This window comes from Ornithorhynchus anatinus, chromosome 12 (genome assembly GCF_004115215.2).
Source record: "Ornithorhynchus anatinus isolate Pmale09 chromosome 12, mOrnAna1.pri.v4, whole genome shotgun sequence".
NCBI classification, from domain to species: Eukaryota; Metazoa; Chordata; class Mammalia; order Monotremata; family Ornithorhynchidae; genus Ornithorhynchus; species Ornithorhynchus anatinus.
The window spans coordinates 13,743,957-13,758,354 of NC_041739.1; the positions used below are offsets into that span (position 1 = coordinate 13,743,957).

Consider the following 14,398-nt stretch of genomic DNA (forward strand, 5'->3'; position numbering starts at 1 on the left):
AATTCAAAGTTCAATTTTAATTTTTCTTTTCCTGCAAGTGGTTCAGACTTTCTCGTTTGCCTGTGTTTATGGGAATTCCTTTGCTCTCCTGGATTTGATCAATCAGTCGTATTTATTGAGTGCTTTCTATGTGCAGAGCACTGTACTAAGCACTTGGGAGAGTACAGTACCACAGCATTAGCAGATATGTTCTCTGCCCTGTTGCCGAATTGTACATTCCAAGCGCTTAGTACAGTGCTCTGCACATAGTAAGCACTCAATAAATACTATTGAATGAATGCCAATAACGAGCTTACAAACTAGAGGAGGAAATCTTCCCATTTCAGGAGCTACCTTGAATAATTTTTTTTTATTCCCATATGATAAATTTTTCAGTGCCTGGAAATGATGAGGATGATTAACTTTGGAAGGAATGGAAAGCATATTTGGTAGTGTCCCAACTAAATCATCCCACCTCCATCCTCAATTTAACTTTGGAAAGAAGGAAACCATTAATGCAGACAGGCAAATTAGCATGGGCCACTTAGGTAGAGAAAGTAGGATTTGTCTCCCTTTCTATTATTATCTTTTTGTTAGCCTTTCATGAGAATTGTATGGAAATGTTAAATATACACATTAATACTCAGAGTTTAGTAATCTGGGCAGTGGTAGGAGAGCTGGTGGTAATGGCTTTTCAGATTTGGGATGGGATTGATTTAGGATTGCCCGCCACTATTGACAGTGGAAGCAGTGTGGCTTAGTGAAAGGGCCTGGTCCTGGAAGCCAGAAAACCTATGGTCCTGGGAGGCAGAAAGACCTAGGGTCTAATCCCAGCTCCACCACATGTTTGCTGTGTGACCTTGGACAAGTCACTTAACTTCTCTGGGTCTCATTTACCTCATATGGAAAATGGATTTAAGGGTATGAGCCTATGTGGGTTGGGGACCGTGTCCAATCTGATTAATTTGTCCAATCTGATTAATTTGTATCCACCTCAAGGCTTAGTACTGTGCCTGACACATAGAAAGTGCTTAACAAATACCACTTTATTTTTAGTATTATGTGGGACAGGGACTGTGTCCAACCTGATTAACTTGTACCCGCCCCAGTGTTTAGAGTAGTGCTTGGCACATAGTAAATATTTCACAAGTAATTATTATCATAAACCTGGTTCTACCACTTTAGTCAAATCAGTTGACTTCTCTATGCCTCAGTTTCCTCACGTGTAAAATGGGGATTAAATATCTGCTCTCCCTCCTTTTGAACTGTGAGCCCCATGTGGGGCAGGGACTGTGTCCTACCCAATTATGTTATACCTCCTCCGGCACTTAGTACAGAGCTTGGTTGGTATATAGTAAGTAAGGGAAGCAGCGTGGCTCAGTGGAAAGAGCCTGGGCTTGGAAGTCGGAGGTCATGGGTTCAAATCCTGGCTCAGCCACTTGTCAGCTTTGGGACTTTGGGTGAGTCACAACTTCTCTGTTCCTCAGTTACCCCATCTGTAAAATGGGGATTAAGGCTGTGAGCCCCACGTGGGACAACCTGATCACCTTGTATCCTCCCCAGCGCTTAGAACAGTGCTTTGCACATAGTAAGTGCCTAAATTCATTCATTCATTCAATAGTATTTATTGAGCGCTTACTATGTGCAGAGCACTGTACTAAGCGCTTGGGATGAACAAGTCGGCAACAGATAGAGACAGTCCCTGCCGTTTGACGGGCTTACAGTCTAATCGGGGGAGACGGACAGACAAGAACAATGGCACTAAACAGCGTCAAGGGGAAGAACATCTCGTAAAAACAATGGCAACTAAATAGAATCAAGGCGATGTACAATTCATTAACAAAATAAATAGGGTAACGAAAATATATACAGTTGAGCGGACGGGTACAGTGCTGTGGGGATGGGAAGGGAGAGGTGGAGGAGCAGAGGGAAAAGGGGAAGATGAGGCTTTAGCTGCGGAGAGGTAAAGGGGGGATGGCAGAGGGAGTAGAGGGGGAAGAGGAGCTCAGTCTGGGAAGGCCTCTTGGAGGAGGTGATTTTTAAGTAAGGTTTTGAAGAGGGAAAGAGAATCAGTTTGGCGGAGGTGAGGAGGGAGGGCGTTCCAGGACCGCGGGAGGACGTGACCCAGGGGTCGACGGCGGGATAGGCGAGACCGAGGGACGGCGAGGAGGTGGGCGGCAGAGGAGCGGAGCGTGCGGGGTGGGCGGTAGAAAGAGAGAAGGGAGGAGAGGTAGGAAGGGGCAAGGTGATGGAGAGCCTTGAAGCCTAGAGTGAGGGTTGATAATAATAATAATTATTATTAATAAATGCCATTATTATTATTAAGCAATAATAAAAATAATTGTGGTATTCATTATTGTTATCAGTGACAACTGGACAGAACCAGGTGAAATGGGATGGAGAGGCAGAAATAAAAATAAATGTGGCTCCTCTCCCATAGCATACTCAGCAGAACTCGACATGAAGTGGTAACCTGTCTCCCTGCTCTCTTTTCCCCACTCTCTGTTCCCCTCCCTTCTCTTTCTTCCCCCCTCCCTTTTCCCACTACCACAAACCCCTTAAACAAGCCCGTGTCAGCTGAGTTCCTGGAAAGATATATAATTATCTGTTTTCAGGGACACCTGTCTGTGAGTATAAAAAAAGAAGAAAACCAATCTCTCTGACAGCCAGGCAACTGGGAGGCTTTTTTCAAACTGGATGTTGTCTGTGGAACTGTTTCCTTTTTTTTTTTTTTTTTTTTTTTTACAGAATGGTTCATTCCAGTTCAGCACCTCCCCTCAAAAACTGTGAATTGTATTCTTTAACAGTGTCAGATGCATCAGCAAGCAAGTGACTATCTTTTTGAGCATGGACTATGTAATGTTTAGTTGGTTGCATCTGAGACTTTTCAGTCACACTGGGATAGGGTCTCACTGAAAAGTTTCTCCTTCACACGACCTCTTCCCCTTCCCTTTCCTTTTCCTCCCAACAGCTTCCTTTCTCACTTCTCTTCCTTTATGCTTTCCTTCTTCTTCCCTTCACCCCTAAACACTTTTCTGATGCTAAGTACTGTATTTATTACTGCTCTTTTGCTCTGTGTAACAAACACTACCCCAAGGATGGAAACAATTTCCATTCTGTTCTGCAGCTTTCACTGTTACCTAACTTCTATCTGGGGTTGTGGGTTGAATCTTGACTTTATCTGTTTCATTTCCTTTGAAATATTTGAGCTACATAATTATATCTGAATCACTGCAATTTTTTTTAATAATACACCACTCTTATAAAGGCATTCATTTTTTTCCCCTAAAATGAAAAGGAAGTCAATTTAAAAACTCCAGTTTTCATCTCTAGGTTCTTCTTTATAATAGATGCTTAAAGAACATATGTTCAAATGAATCGGTAGTATTATTAGTTCCTTAAAAAATGACTTCATTTGAACAGTTTTTGGAGATTCAGGGAAGGTTTTTGTCCCCCATAGCAATACCTCACCCCAACAGCACTTATTAACACAACCTTGTGCTCAGTTGTTTCCCTTATCTCTAATTTGTTTTAAAGTCTGTCTCCCCCACTAGCGTGAATGCTCCTTGGGGCCAGGGATCCAGCATCTATAAGTTCTATTGTACTCCCCCAAATACAGTGCTATGTTTTCTCAAAAAATTTCCAAAGTAAAGACTTCTTACAGCATTGAGTTTTCTGTTTTGTGTAGGTCCAGGTTAGCGATTGGGAAGATGAATTTGCCACTACAATATTTTTTTTAAAAAAATACAGTAGGTCACAAAAATTATGTTTAGGTAAGCTTTCTTTAGCTTTGTCCATATTTCTCAAAGTTAGCCACTCACCTTAGTTAGGCTCATCTGCTTCACGTCCTGCACATCTCAACAGACTAGAAGGGCACAATAGATTTCCCTGCATTAAATGGCCTCAGAAAGAGGGGAACTGTATGAAAAAATATACTGGATTAGCCTGAGGAAATTGGGAAAAGACAATCTTCCAGGAGAGAGGTTGCGGGTGTTTGGAAGCAGTTTTTTTTTTAATATTTTTTAATGCAAAGCAAGGTTTCCAAAGTTCTCATAAAGCATAGGAAACGTGTGTGAGTTTTGTTTGATTCAAGAAGCTTCTTTTTTCTATGCTTTGTGTGTTCTCTGTGTGTGTGTATGTGTGCAAGTGAATACACATATGCAGTGTGTGAAGGTGCGTGGGCATGTATCCAGAGAGACACAAACTGTGACTGCAGTTGTTACGTAAATAGATATATGGGGTTGAAGATTGTATTCGATTCTCCATAGAAAGAGGCACAGTTGTATGTATTTCTCTGGGATTGGAGCTAAATGGAAATGCTAGATTTGTATTTATTAAAATGAACATCTGCTTGGGGTAGCTTATTAAAAATTAAGCTCAGTTAAATCTTAGATTCCTGTGATCACTCCGTAAAGCGGATCAGTGCTGCCTCTCAACCATGTTGGCTTGGTTCAGTGCTTAGACAGTAATTAGCGAGAATGCTTAAAGACCACTTTCTGGTTCTGATAAATTACAAATGATACTGACAATTTAATGTCTCTTAAGGGAGATTACAGTTGTTCATAATTTACCTGCTGTCCTGTCTACTGTAAATCATTACACCCGAGGCTGTGATGGCCACAACCATCAAGGCTGGGAGAAGAACATGCTTCCTCAGAGTCTCGCTGACCTGTGTGCTTAATAATAACGTTGGTATTTGTTAAGCACTTACCATGTGCCAAACACTGTTCTTAAGTGCTGGGGTAGAAACAAGGTAATCAGGTTGTCCCACTTAGGGCTCACGGTTTTTATCCCCATTTTACAGATGAGGTAACTGAGACACAGAGAAGTTAAGTGACTTGCCCAAGGTCATACAGCTGCCAAATGGCAGAGCCAGGATTAGAACCCATGACCTCTGACTCCCAAGCCCAGGCTCCTTCTACTGAGCCACACTGCTTCTCTATGCTTAGTGCTTCAGTCCTTTCAATTTAGCTAAGCGATCTGTCTTTTAGCAGGAAACAATACTATGAGGAAGGGGGGATTTCTTTAAATCCTCTGAATAATGGTATAATGAATCAATAGATGGCATTTATGGAGCACTTACTTTGGGCAGAGCACTATAGTAAACACTTGGGAGAGTACGGTACAGCTATTGTAGGATAGTGGGCAAGTTTTATCATCTGGACTTCCATTATGGTCTTTAGAAAGAGGGGAGAGGTGCAATGGGGCAAAGACAGGAGGTTGGGTAGGGAGGAGGAGGAAGCCAGGAAGGGAGGAGAGGAGGATGAGAAGGGAAGAGAGAATGATGGGAAGAGAGGAGAGTGGGAAGAGAGGAGTTGGAAAATGCTAGTGAGCATTGTAAGCCTCTCTCTTTCTCTCTCTATGTCTCTGTACATGACCTCTCTGCTCCCAACTGTATTTTTTTTTTCCTAAGCATGCCCAGCTGATAATGACTGGGGAATCCTCTCCAGGCATGTGACAGTCCACTAAATGAAACTCCAGAATGCACAGGCAATTAATCCTCAGCTAAGGAAACGGTCAATCAATCAATCAGTAGTATGCATTGGGAATTTACTGAGTGCAAGGTACTGTACTAAGCATTCAATAATATTAATAATAATGTTGGTATTTAAGTGCTTACTATGTGCAGAGCACTATTCTAATCGCTGGGGTAGATACAGGGTAATCGGGTTGTCCCACATGAGGCTCACAGTCTTTATTCCCATTTTACAGATGAGGTAACTGAGGCCCAGAGAAGTTAAATGACTTGCCCACAGTCACATAGTCGACAAGTGGCAGAGCTGCGATTTGAACCCATGACCTCTGACTCCCAAGCCCAGGCTCTTTCCACTGAGCCACGCTGCTTCTCTAATAGAGTACAGTAGGATTAGTAGACACCATCCCCGCTCACCCACATGTCTCCTGTGTGATCTTTGTCAAGTCACTTGACTTCTCTGTGCCTCAGTCACCTCATCTGTCAAATGGGAATTGAGACTGTGCCCAACCCGATTTGCTTGAATCCACACCAGTGCCTAGTACAGTGTCTGGCACATAGTAAGCACTTAACAAATACCACAATTATTATTATTATTACCCCTCAAACCTGGGCTTCAGAGCTGAAGGTCTTTGTCACCTTCATTGTGCCACTGCAACATACCTTGTCCTCAGCAGGAGAGAGGGAGGGGGACCTATAATCGTGGGGAGAATGGAAGAGGAGTCCAGGGAACACGATTGGTTACCTGATGCCATTCCAGCCCCAAATATTTCCAAGGTGTCAGCCTTTCTGCAGCTCACCCACTCTACCCTTGTCCAACTCAATCAAAAGAAGCCGGTTGAAAATCAACAAAGGACAAGGTCATCCAATCCCTTTTATTCTATAGCAGAAGGGGGTTTTCAGAAGCAAGAAAACCACCTAGTAGGAAGTGCCATTTATATGAAGGACATCACTGAAACCAGGGTTCTTCATCACTTCTATCTGTCTTTATCCATAACTTGAACCATTCTGGAGTTATACTTGGGCTTCAGGTGGATCCAGGAGAACCTCGCTAGGAATCCCAGCAAGGTATTGACTAGGAAGAGCTCTGGACTATTGATCCAAGCATTTCTCAGGTCTGACAAACTAGCCTTCATCTCTCCGTGACCCTTCTGCATGTCATTTGAGTTGATGTCAGCTTCACTGCTAATGGCTTCTCCTTGCAACCCAGTCCCACACTCAGGCAACTCATTCAGGAAGCAAAATAAAAATCTCAGAGAATGAATGGGACTGTAAAAGCAGGGACATACTGAAATCCCATTAGAAAGTAGCAGGAGAAAGGCTGACCTCCCTGTGAGCCAAAATCTCTTTGGAATCTCTTCTCTCCTTTCCAGGATTTACAGTCCAGCAGTTTTCACAAGCACTGAAATTGGGTTTCCAAAAGAAAAATAAGTCCAAAATAGAGGAAAAATTGAAAATCAGAAGTGAGATGTTTGCTTGCACTCAGATTGTTTTGCCCATTATGTATCATTTCACTTCCGGGCTTTGCATGAAGAATCTTGTTTTCATTTGCTCTGCATTATTTTAAGAAATGAGATTAAAACCTGATAATTAATGAGGAATATGGAATGACAGTATTTTCTTTACTTCAGATAAGTTTGGGTTGCAGAGATCAGAACTTTTAGGAACCTTTAAACAATGACTTTGGATATTAACTAATGACCTGGGGATAAAAAAAATAATTCAGATTGTCTATTTTTGTGCTTGATTTTTTCCAATAGATGAGCCACCCTGAATATATTTGCCTATCTTTTCAAGCAAGCTAGCCACCCTGTTCCTTCAAGCATTTCAAACTTGTTTTTCATGAAAGATCTTTATCACTTCCCTATTTACATTGTTCAGATCCATTTAACTGTAGTGTTTTGTCATTTAGTGGAATAACTCATCAATCTGTTAGCACAACCTCTCTTTATAATGCTATAAAATGGGCTATTTGGAATTCTGAAATGTTACAAACCTCCAGATTGCTAATTGCTTTAGATACTGTGAAAAATAATTACTCCACATTATTTTTGATATTTAATTGGCAGTCTAATGCATTTAACTAAAGACCGGCAATATAACATTTCACATTACTGTACAATATGCAGTGGAATGGAAAACTAGACTGTAAAACTTTACAAGTAGAAACATTGTTTTGAACATATCAGTAAAGATTATTGCTGTTCTAGTTTTAGTATATTTTGAAATAAAAGGCAAAAAATGGATCTTCCAGTTAATAAAAACAATTAGCAATGTGTTTTCTTCTCAAAAATATGGTGTATTAGGGACACAACAACCATTATATCTCATATGGGTTATGGAAATGAATGTTCTACTAAAAATTATCCTTTCCGGGGTGCATTTTTTCCTTTTTTTTTTTCCTTCACAACAGAGATTGGTCTTTCAGTCAATGGATCAGATATATTTACAACTGAATCGGGTTTGATCCATTCTCTGGTTACGGTACTTTCTGTGAAACAATATTCCCAACTAGAGCTATCATGAGGAAGTTTAGGTATTTTGGAATCTGTGACCAGGCACGTAATCATAATAATAAATGTATTTGTTAAGCATCTGCCAACATTAGGGCAGATACAAGATAATCAGGTCAGGCACAGTCAGTAGGGCTGTCTAAGAGGGAAAGAGAAGAGGTACTGAATCCCAATTTTGCAGATGAAGAAACCAAGGCACAGAGAAGTGAAGTGACATACAAACAAGTGGTGAAGCCAGAATTAGAACTGACTTCCAGGTCTGTGTTCTTTCCACCATGCTATACCTCTTCCTGTTATATCCTACTATTCGAACAGGAAATCCTCACAGGAGGTAACAGGTTTTTCTATAACCTGAAACTGTGATGTGCTACTAATGTGATGAATGGCTTCCTAAAGATTCCTACCTAGAAGAGTCAGCCTTCCATTTGTCGATGACCATTGAATTATCCACCATCTATTTTGGGATTTGCTTTTATGAATGTACTCAGAGGGGTGGTTAAAAGATTTGCACTCATCACCACTTAACCAGCAATAAGTGACCTGTTTCAGGGAATGTAAATTATTTTCAGAATTTCAGAAATTGAAAAGGGATAAGTGGAAGGAGAAAATGTTGGGCTGGTGCGAAGCGATAGCCCGTAACCCTCACAGAATCCCAAACAACACGAGGACACCGGAGATCTCGAGTGATCTGGCAGATGCTTCACAGACCTCTACTCTGGTGAGTGCAAAGTTACCTTTCCTGAAAGTGGCATGTGAACAAATATCCCCGAAAGGCGAGGGGAGAAAATTTTCTCGACTCCCAAGAATGAGTTTGTTTTTGAATGTTATATCTGTATTCTGTTTCTCCTCACCTTCTCATAATTATATAGTTTGTTCAAATTTGCATGAGATCATTAGCAGCCAGGTGTTTAGTGAGTTTCCCAAATTAAGGAGAGATTATTGCCCCTGTCATGGTTTTCAGCAGTTTCCTCTGAAGTCATCAATATGGAGAGGAATCTTAGAGAACACTCCATTCTGATCAAGGTACTTCAATGAAAATTCTACAGAGGTAACAAATATTTTATAGTTGCATATAGATTTCTACAGTCAATAAAAAAAACAAAGACTGAAAAGCTTTTCTGAAGATGAGTTTTACAGTGTTTGATTACAAACACAAAACACTTCTGGCTTTTTTAACATCTGACATGGATTCAACAGCATTTACTTTAATACATAACTGTAATGCATTAGTCAGTTTTGTTCAGTGTTTTATTTAATGAAGTGGCGGGGCCTGAAGAATGAAATCTGGACTTCTTGGTTTTCTGTTTTTAAAGGAAGGCTTTCTTTTACCTAATCATTTCCTATTGATCGGAAGTGTTAGCATCCCATTAACAGGAAGGGTTTCAAATGAACTTACCTGGCTTTGTTGTTTTGCTTTTTGATATGTTATAAAATGGTATCCGCCTTCTCTGATATGAGAGGGAAAAGAAATGCTTGGTAGCATTAAATTACAAATTGGTCTTTGAGATTTCATTTGATCATGTACACCTTTCTTGATAGGGACAAAGAAAATGTCGTTTCTTTTCAGCATAGGTTCCCCTCTTTGTCTCCTTGTTTAGGTGATGGTAGATTTAGCTACTTAACTAGGAACAATGGGATCTGTCAGCTTTTCTTGCCTCGTTTTTCAATTTCTGGAGTGTTTAACATTTTTAGTGTCCTACATGAGGTAGGCATACCCAGCCAAGCATTACTAAAGAGCTGTCAGGAAGAAGCATTAGAACAGGGAACTGGGAGATGAGAACAGACCTTCAATTGTTGAAACACAGAGCAGACATCAGAGTAGAAAAGCAAGCGATTACTTCAATTTAATAGATTTGTGGGGAGGAGGTAGAGGGAGAGGAAAATGCAAAAAAGAAAGTATGTTCCCATTGCAGATGACTCTGTTTGACAGTCCTGGAGACTGAACTGTACATTCCAAGTGTTTAGTACAGCTCTGCACACAGTAAGCGCTCAATAAAAACGACTGAATGAATGAATGGAGACCACATTTTCAGGCTGAGTTCCAGAACATCAACCCCGCACGAATTTGAGCCAGAACAGCATGACCTAGTGGAAAGAACACGGGCCTGGGAGTCAGAGGATTGGGCTTCTAATCCTGGCTCTGCCAACTGTTTGCTGTATGACCTTAGGCAAGTCACATTAGTAAAATTAGGATGAAATCATCCTTTGGTCAACATAGATTGGAGTCCCATGTAGGACAGGGACTGTGTCCAATCTGATAAACTTGTATCTACCCCATAGCTTATAACGGTGCTTGACACATAGTAAGTGCTTAACGAATATCTGCACACAGTAAGCGCTCAATCAATACGATTGAAGGAAACATCATTGAAAACAAAAACAAAACAAAAAAAATGGGGGATGAGGATGAGACGTAGTGAAGAACCCCACTTGCACAACACCAAACCCAATCTGGAGTTCTCATTCAGCACATAACTAAACAATTGTCTTCTTGGTGGATAAAATATAAGCTCTGAATTGTGGTTTTATTTTTCAATCCATAGTTAATGCCCCGAGATTATTTGAGATTATTGAACAATTACACTCTTTCACTTGGGGCCCGGCTATACCAATTGGAACAGTGGTCTGCCTCAAATTAGATTTTGATTAGGGAATGTTAATGCAGAACTTGTCTTTGTTTTCAGCCAGATTAGATCAGGGTGGTGGATTAATAGGAAAATAAATGTTATCATTACTAGGTAAGGCCATTGGGACTTGCTTTTCGCCTCTGGTTGGGCCAGCAAGATGCTCGGAGGAACACAAGATAGTCGGTGGTTTTTTTCACATGCATCCTCGTGGTTAAGGGTGAGCTCAGTGGTATTCACTGAGCACTTATTATGTGCAGAACGTTGTACTAAGTGCTCGTTGAAAGTTTACAATTAATCTGGGCCCTTCTTTGCTTCATCGTTGGCTCTTTTTCTCCATGCCCCATCTCCATTCTCACCCCCTGCTAAAACTCCCATCTTTCAGGTTGGAAACTGTAAGACTGATGAAAAGTTGAGGGAGAATGTCTGGGGTAAAGCAGTTTTTCCACCTGAGAGTAATGAAAGGAGCTGAAAGAAGGAGAGAGGAGCTGTGGGTTTGGGGCCATTTCTGGGTTCAGGTGGCAGGGGAAATCCAAGTTTGTTCAGATGATTTTGGAAACAAAGACTAATACACACAGAAGGGAGAGCAAGGCAGTTTCTAAAACAGCCCAAAGATGCCCAAGGATGATCAGAGTCTGGCATGTTAGTCAATCAATCAACGATATTTATTGAGGGCTTAATATACTAATACTAAGCCCTTGGGAGAATCTATCGGGAGACACGTGCCCTGCCCAAAAGGAGCTTACAGTCTAGAGGGGGAGAAAGACATTGATATAAATAATTAATTTATGGATCTGTCCATATACAGCAGTATGACTTGGTGACTGTCATTGCCTGTTTTGCATGCGTTTATCTAGACTAAATTCCACTTGACATTGCTATCTCTGTAAAGCGCTGCTGGACACTTTTCCACATGACAAAAATGTTCTTTTTGTTCTGCCACCCAGTGGAATGGCTCTGAATCTGATATTCCTGTTTGCTGACAAACTTGCCTCTTTTAGGTGCCCCACAGAGAAGTGGAAAGACTTCCAGTCCAACCAACAGGGACACTGCCCTAATGATGATAATTACTATTATAATTTTAATATTGGTTATTTGCTTGCTAAGCTACTACCTCTTTCACAAAGCATAATAATTGTGGCACTTGTGAGGCACTTACTGTGTGCCAAACACTGTGCTATGAGCTGGGGTAGATGTAATATAATCAGATCGGAAACCCTCTCTGTCCCATGTGGAGCTCAGAGTCTAAGGTGGGGTGTGAGTGGGAAAGCAGGTATTTATAATCCCCATTTTACAGATGAGGCAATGGAGGCAAAGAGAAGTTGTGCCTCACCTGAAATCACACAGCAGGCAAATGGTAGAGCTGGGATTAGAACCCATCTTCTGCTCTTTCCACTAGGCCATATTGCTTCCCTGGATGGAAGGACAGTGCATTTTCAAGCTCATACTTGCATGTATGCTCTCTTTCTCTCTCCCTCGCTCTCTCTTTCTCTCTCCCTCTTCCTTCCCCACCTCCCGCCCTGCCCCCGGATTCTGTCCCCAGTATAGCATCAGTATTATCTGTAGGAGAGTCTTGCCCTTGCAGATTGACCTTCTGGCTCGTGACTGTCCAAGTTAAAGTCTCTCAGCTCTCCTTATTTTTTACCCAAAACATTCTTCACCACTTTCTTTCCAGCTGTGTTAATCCAAGAAATACGATTTAATTCAGTATATTGTTCTAGGATATGATCTGAATGACGGCCCCCAAACAAATGAAATGGCATTCCAATGCGTATAAAATACATATCTTGCCTCAGTAGCAAAACCAGGAAATGCAACGTTGGGTATTTTCCTCCCTGTTGTTAAGAGTTAGCTGAAAACCTGCTTAGTAAACATTCTCTCAAGGCCCCAAGGTTCCCAATCTTGTTAGTTTGAACACACTTTAAAGTCAATGAACATTTTGCCAAGATTAAAAAGAAATGACCTCCAAAAGAGCCATGTAGACAACTAATGAACATCTTTGAAAACGCAGACATTTACTGAGAAAGGAGGCACTGAAGTAGCATGGCCTACTGGAAAGAGCAAAGGTCTGGAAGTCAGCAGAAATGGGTTCCCATCACGGCTCCGCCACTTGTCTGCTGGGTGACCTTGGGGAAAACTTATCTGTGCCTCAGTTGTCTCATCTGTAAAGTGGGGATTAAGACTGTAAGGCCCTTGTGGGAAGTAAGTGCTTAACAAGTCATTGCCTGTCACTGCCTGCTGTGTGACCTTAGACAAGTCATTTCACTGTGCCTCAATTTCCTTATCTCTAAAGTGGAGATGAAATACCTACGCTTTCTCTCCCTTAAGCCTGCGACCCTCATGTGGGTCAGAGACTGTGTCCATGGGTTTAAACTGTATCTATCACAGTTCTCAATCATATTTATTGAGTGCTTTCTATATATAGAGCCCTGTCCTTAGAGAGTACAATATAACAGAATTGGTTGACATGTTCTCTGACCACAAGGAGCTTACCTTGCTATAGAGTTTAACAGTGCTTGACACCTAGTAAATGCCTTATAAATACCACAATTATTATTATGATTTTTCAAGGGGAGTTTCCATCTACGTGAGGGTATGTGGCAGGAATGACCTATGTACAGCTGTTAGCCCCTCACCCAAGATGACCACAGGAGAACAATTCCCATCTACAGGCCCATCACGGTTTTTGAAGTGACTTCTCGTTATTCCAGTATTTCCAAATGCTCGGCTGGTGTAAATTCCCTCTCTGTTTTTTCTTTTCTCCCCCAAGAGACCTTCCTCAATTAATTATTGTGTTTTCCCAAGTGCTTAGTATGGTGTTCTGCACACAGTAAGCGCTCAATAAATACCATTGACTGATTGATAGCTTCTTCTCCTTTCTCTGCTCTCCAGACACACTTTGCTTCTATTTCACCTGGTGGGAGACTGGGCTTCTTTGAAATGTTCGTCTTGCCCTCCCTGCTGGTATACCTCCCACTTCATTACACTCTGCAGCCATCCATCACTCACAGCTATTTATTGAATGTCTGTAGGGTGCAGAGCATTTGGGAGAGGACAGTAGAGTTAGTAGACATCATCTTTGCCTTTGAGGAGTTTACAACCTAGTGGGGGAGGCAGGCACCAAAATTATTCACACATAGAAGTTAACTGGATATATGTATAGGTGAATGCTTGCACAATAGGATTCATTCAAAAGTACTGCAGGTAGGTGTGAGTGTATATTTAGTGTACAGTGCTGAAGTGCTCATAGCAGGGCTGAAATCAGGGGAGAGGAGAAATTATTTGGGGGAAGGTCCCCTCTGGGATTTCAGAAGGTCTTTGAAGGTGTGGAAAGTAGTCATCTGGGGAATATTAAACAGCCAGGAGTTCCACAAAAGAAAAGAATGTGAGCCGGATGTCAGAGTGGAGGGAGATGAGAGCAAGACAGAATGAGTAGGTCACTGGAGTGGAACTCAGGGTGTGAGCTGTGGTGTAATGGGAGAGAAAAGTGGATAAGGATTAGAGAGCTGATTGAGTATCTTAAAGCCAATGGGGAGGAGTTTCTGCTTGAAGCAGAGAGGGACGGCTAGCCAGTTTGAGGTTTTTGAAGTGTGAGGAAATTTAAGAAAACAACCCATATAGGAGAGTGAAGTGGAGAGTGAAGTATAAATTGGAAAGCGGAGAGCCTGGAGGTAGGGAGATCTGTAAGAAAGCTGGGTGCAGAGAAAGGGACAGGCCCTGTAAATCTTCTGGATGAAAAACTGACAGGCTTTCATGGCAAACTTAATGTTGGGTGGGAAGGAGGACCATTTTGTTTTAGTGGTATTTGT

The 14,398-nt window shown here is 41.5% G+C and overlaps 1 protein-coding gene across 2 annotated transcripts in view; it reads left to right on the forward strand.

The window, feature by feature from the left end:
• MARCHF1 (membrane associated ring-CH-type finger 1) overlaps positions 1-14,398 on the forward strand; it is a 495,472-nt gene that overhangs the window by 279,395 nt on the left and 201,679 nt on the right. Inside the window, exon 2 of one of the 2 annotated variants that reach the window (XM_001507921.5) lies at positions 8,535-8,683. The exons of the other annotated variant lie outside the window; for it this stretch is intronic. Within the exon in view, the coding sequence (XP_001507971.2) occupies positions 8,573-8,683 (111 nt within the window). The 5' untranslated portion in view covers positions 8,535-8,572. The remainder of the gene's footprint in view (positions 1-8,534; positions 8,684-14,398) is intronic. 2 annotated transcript variants of the gene reach the window in all.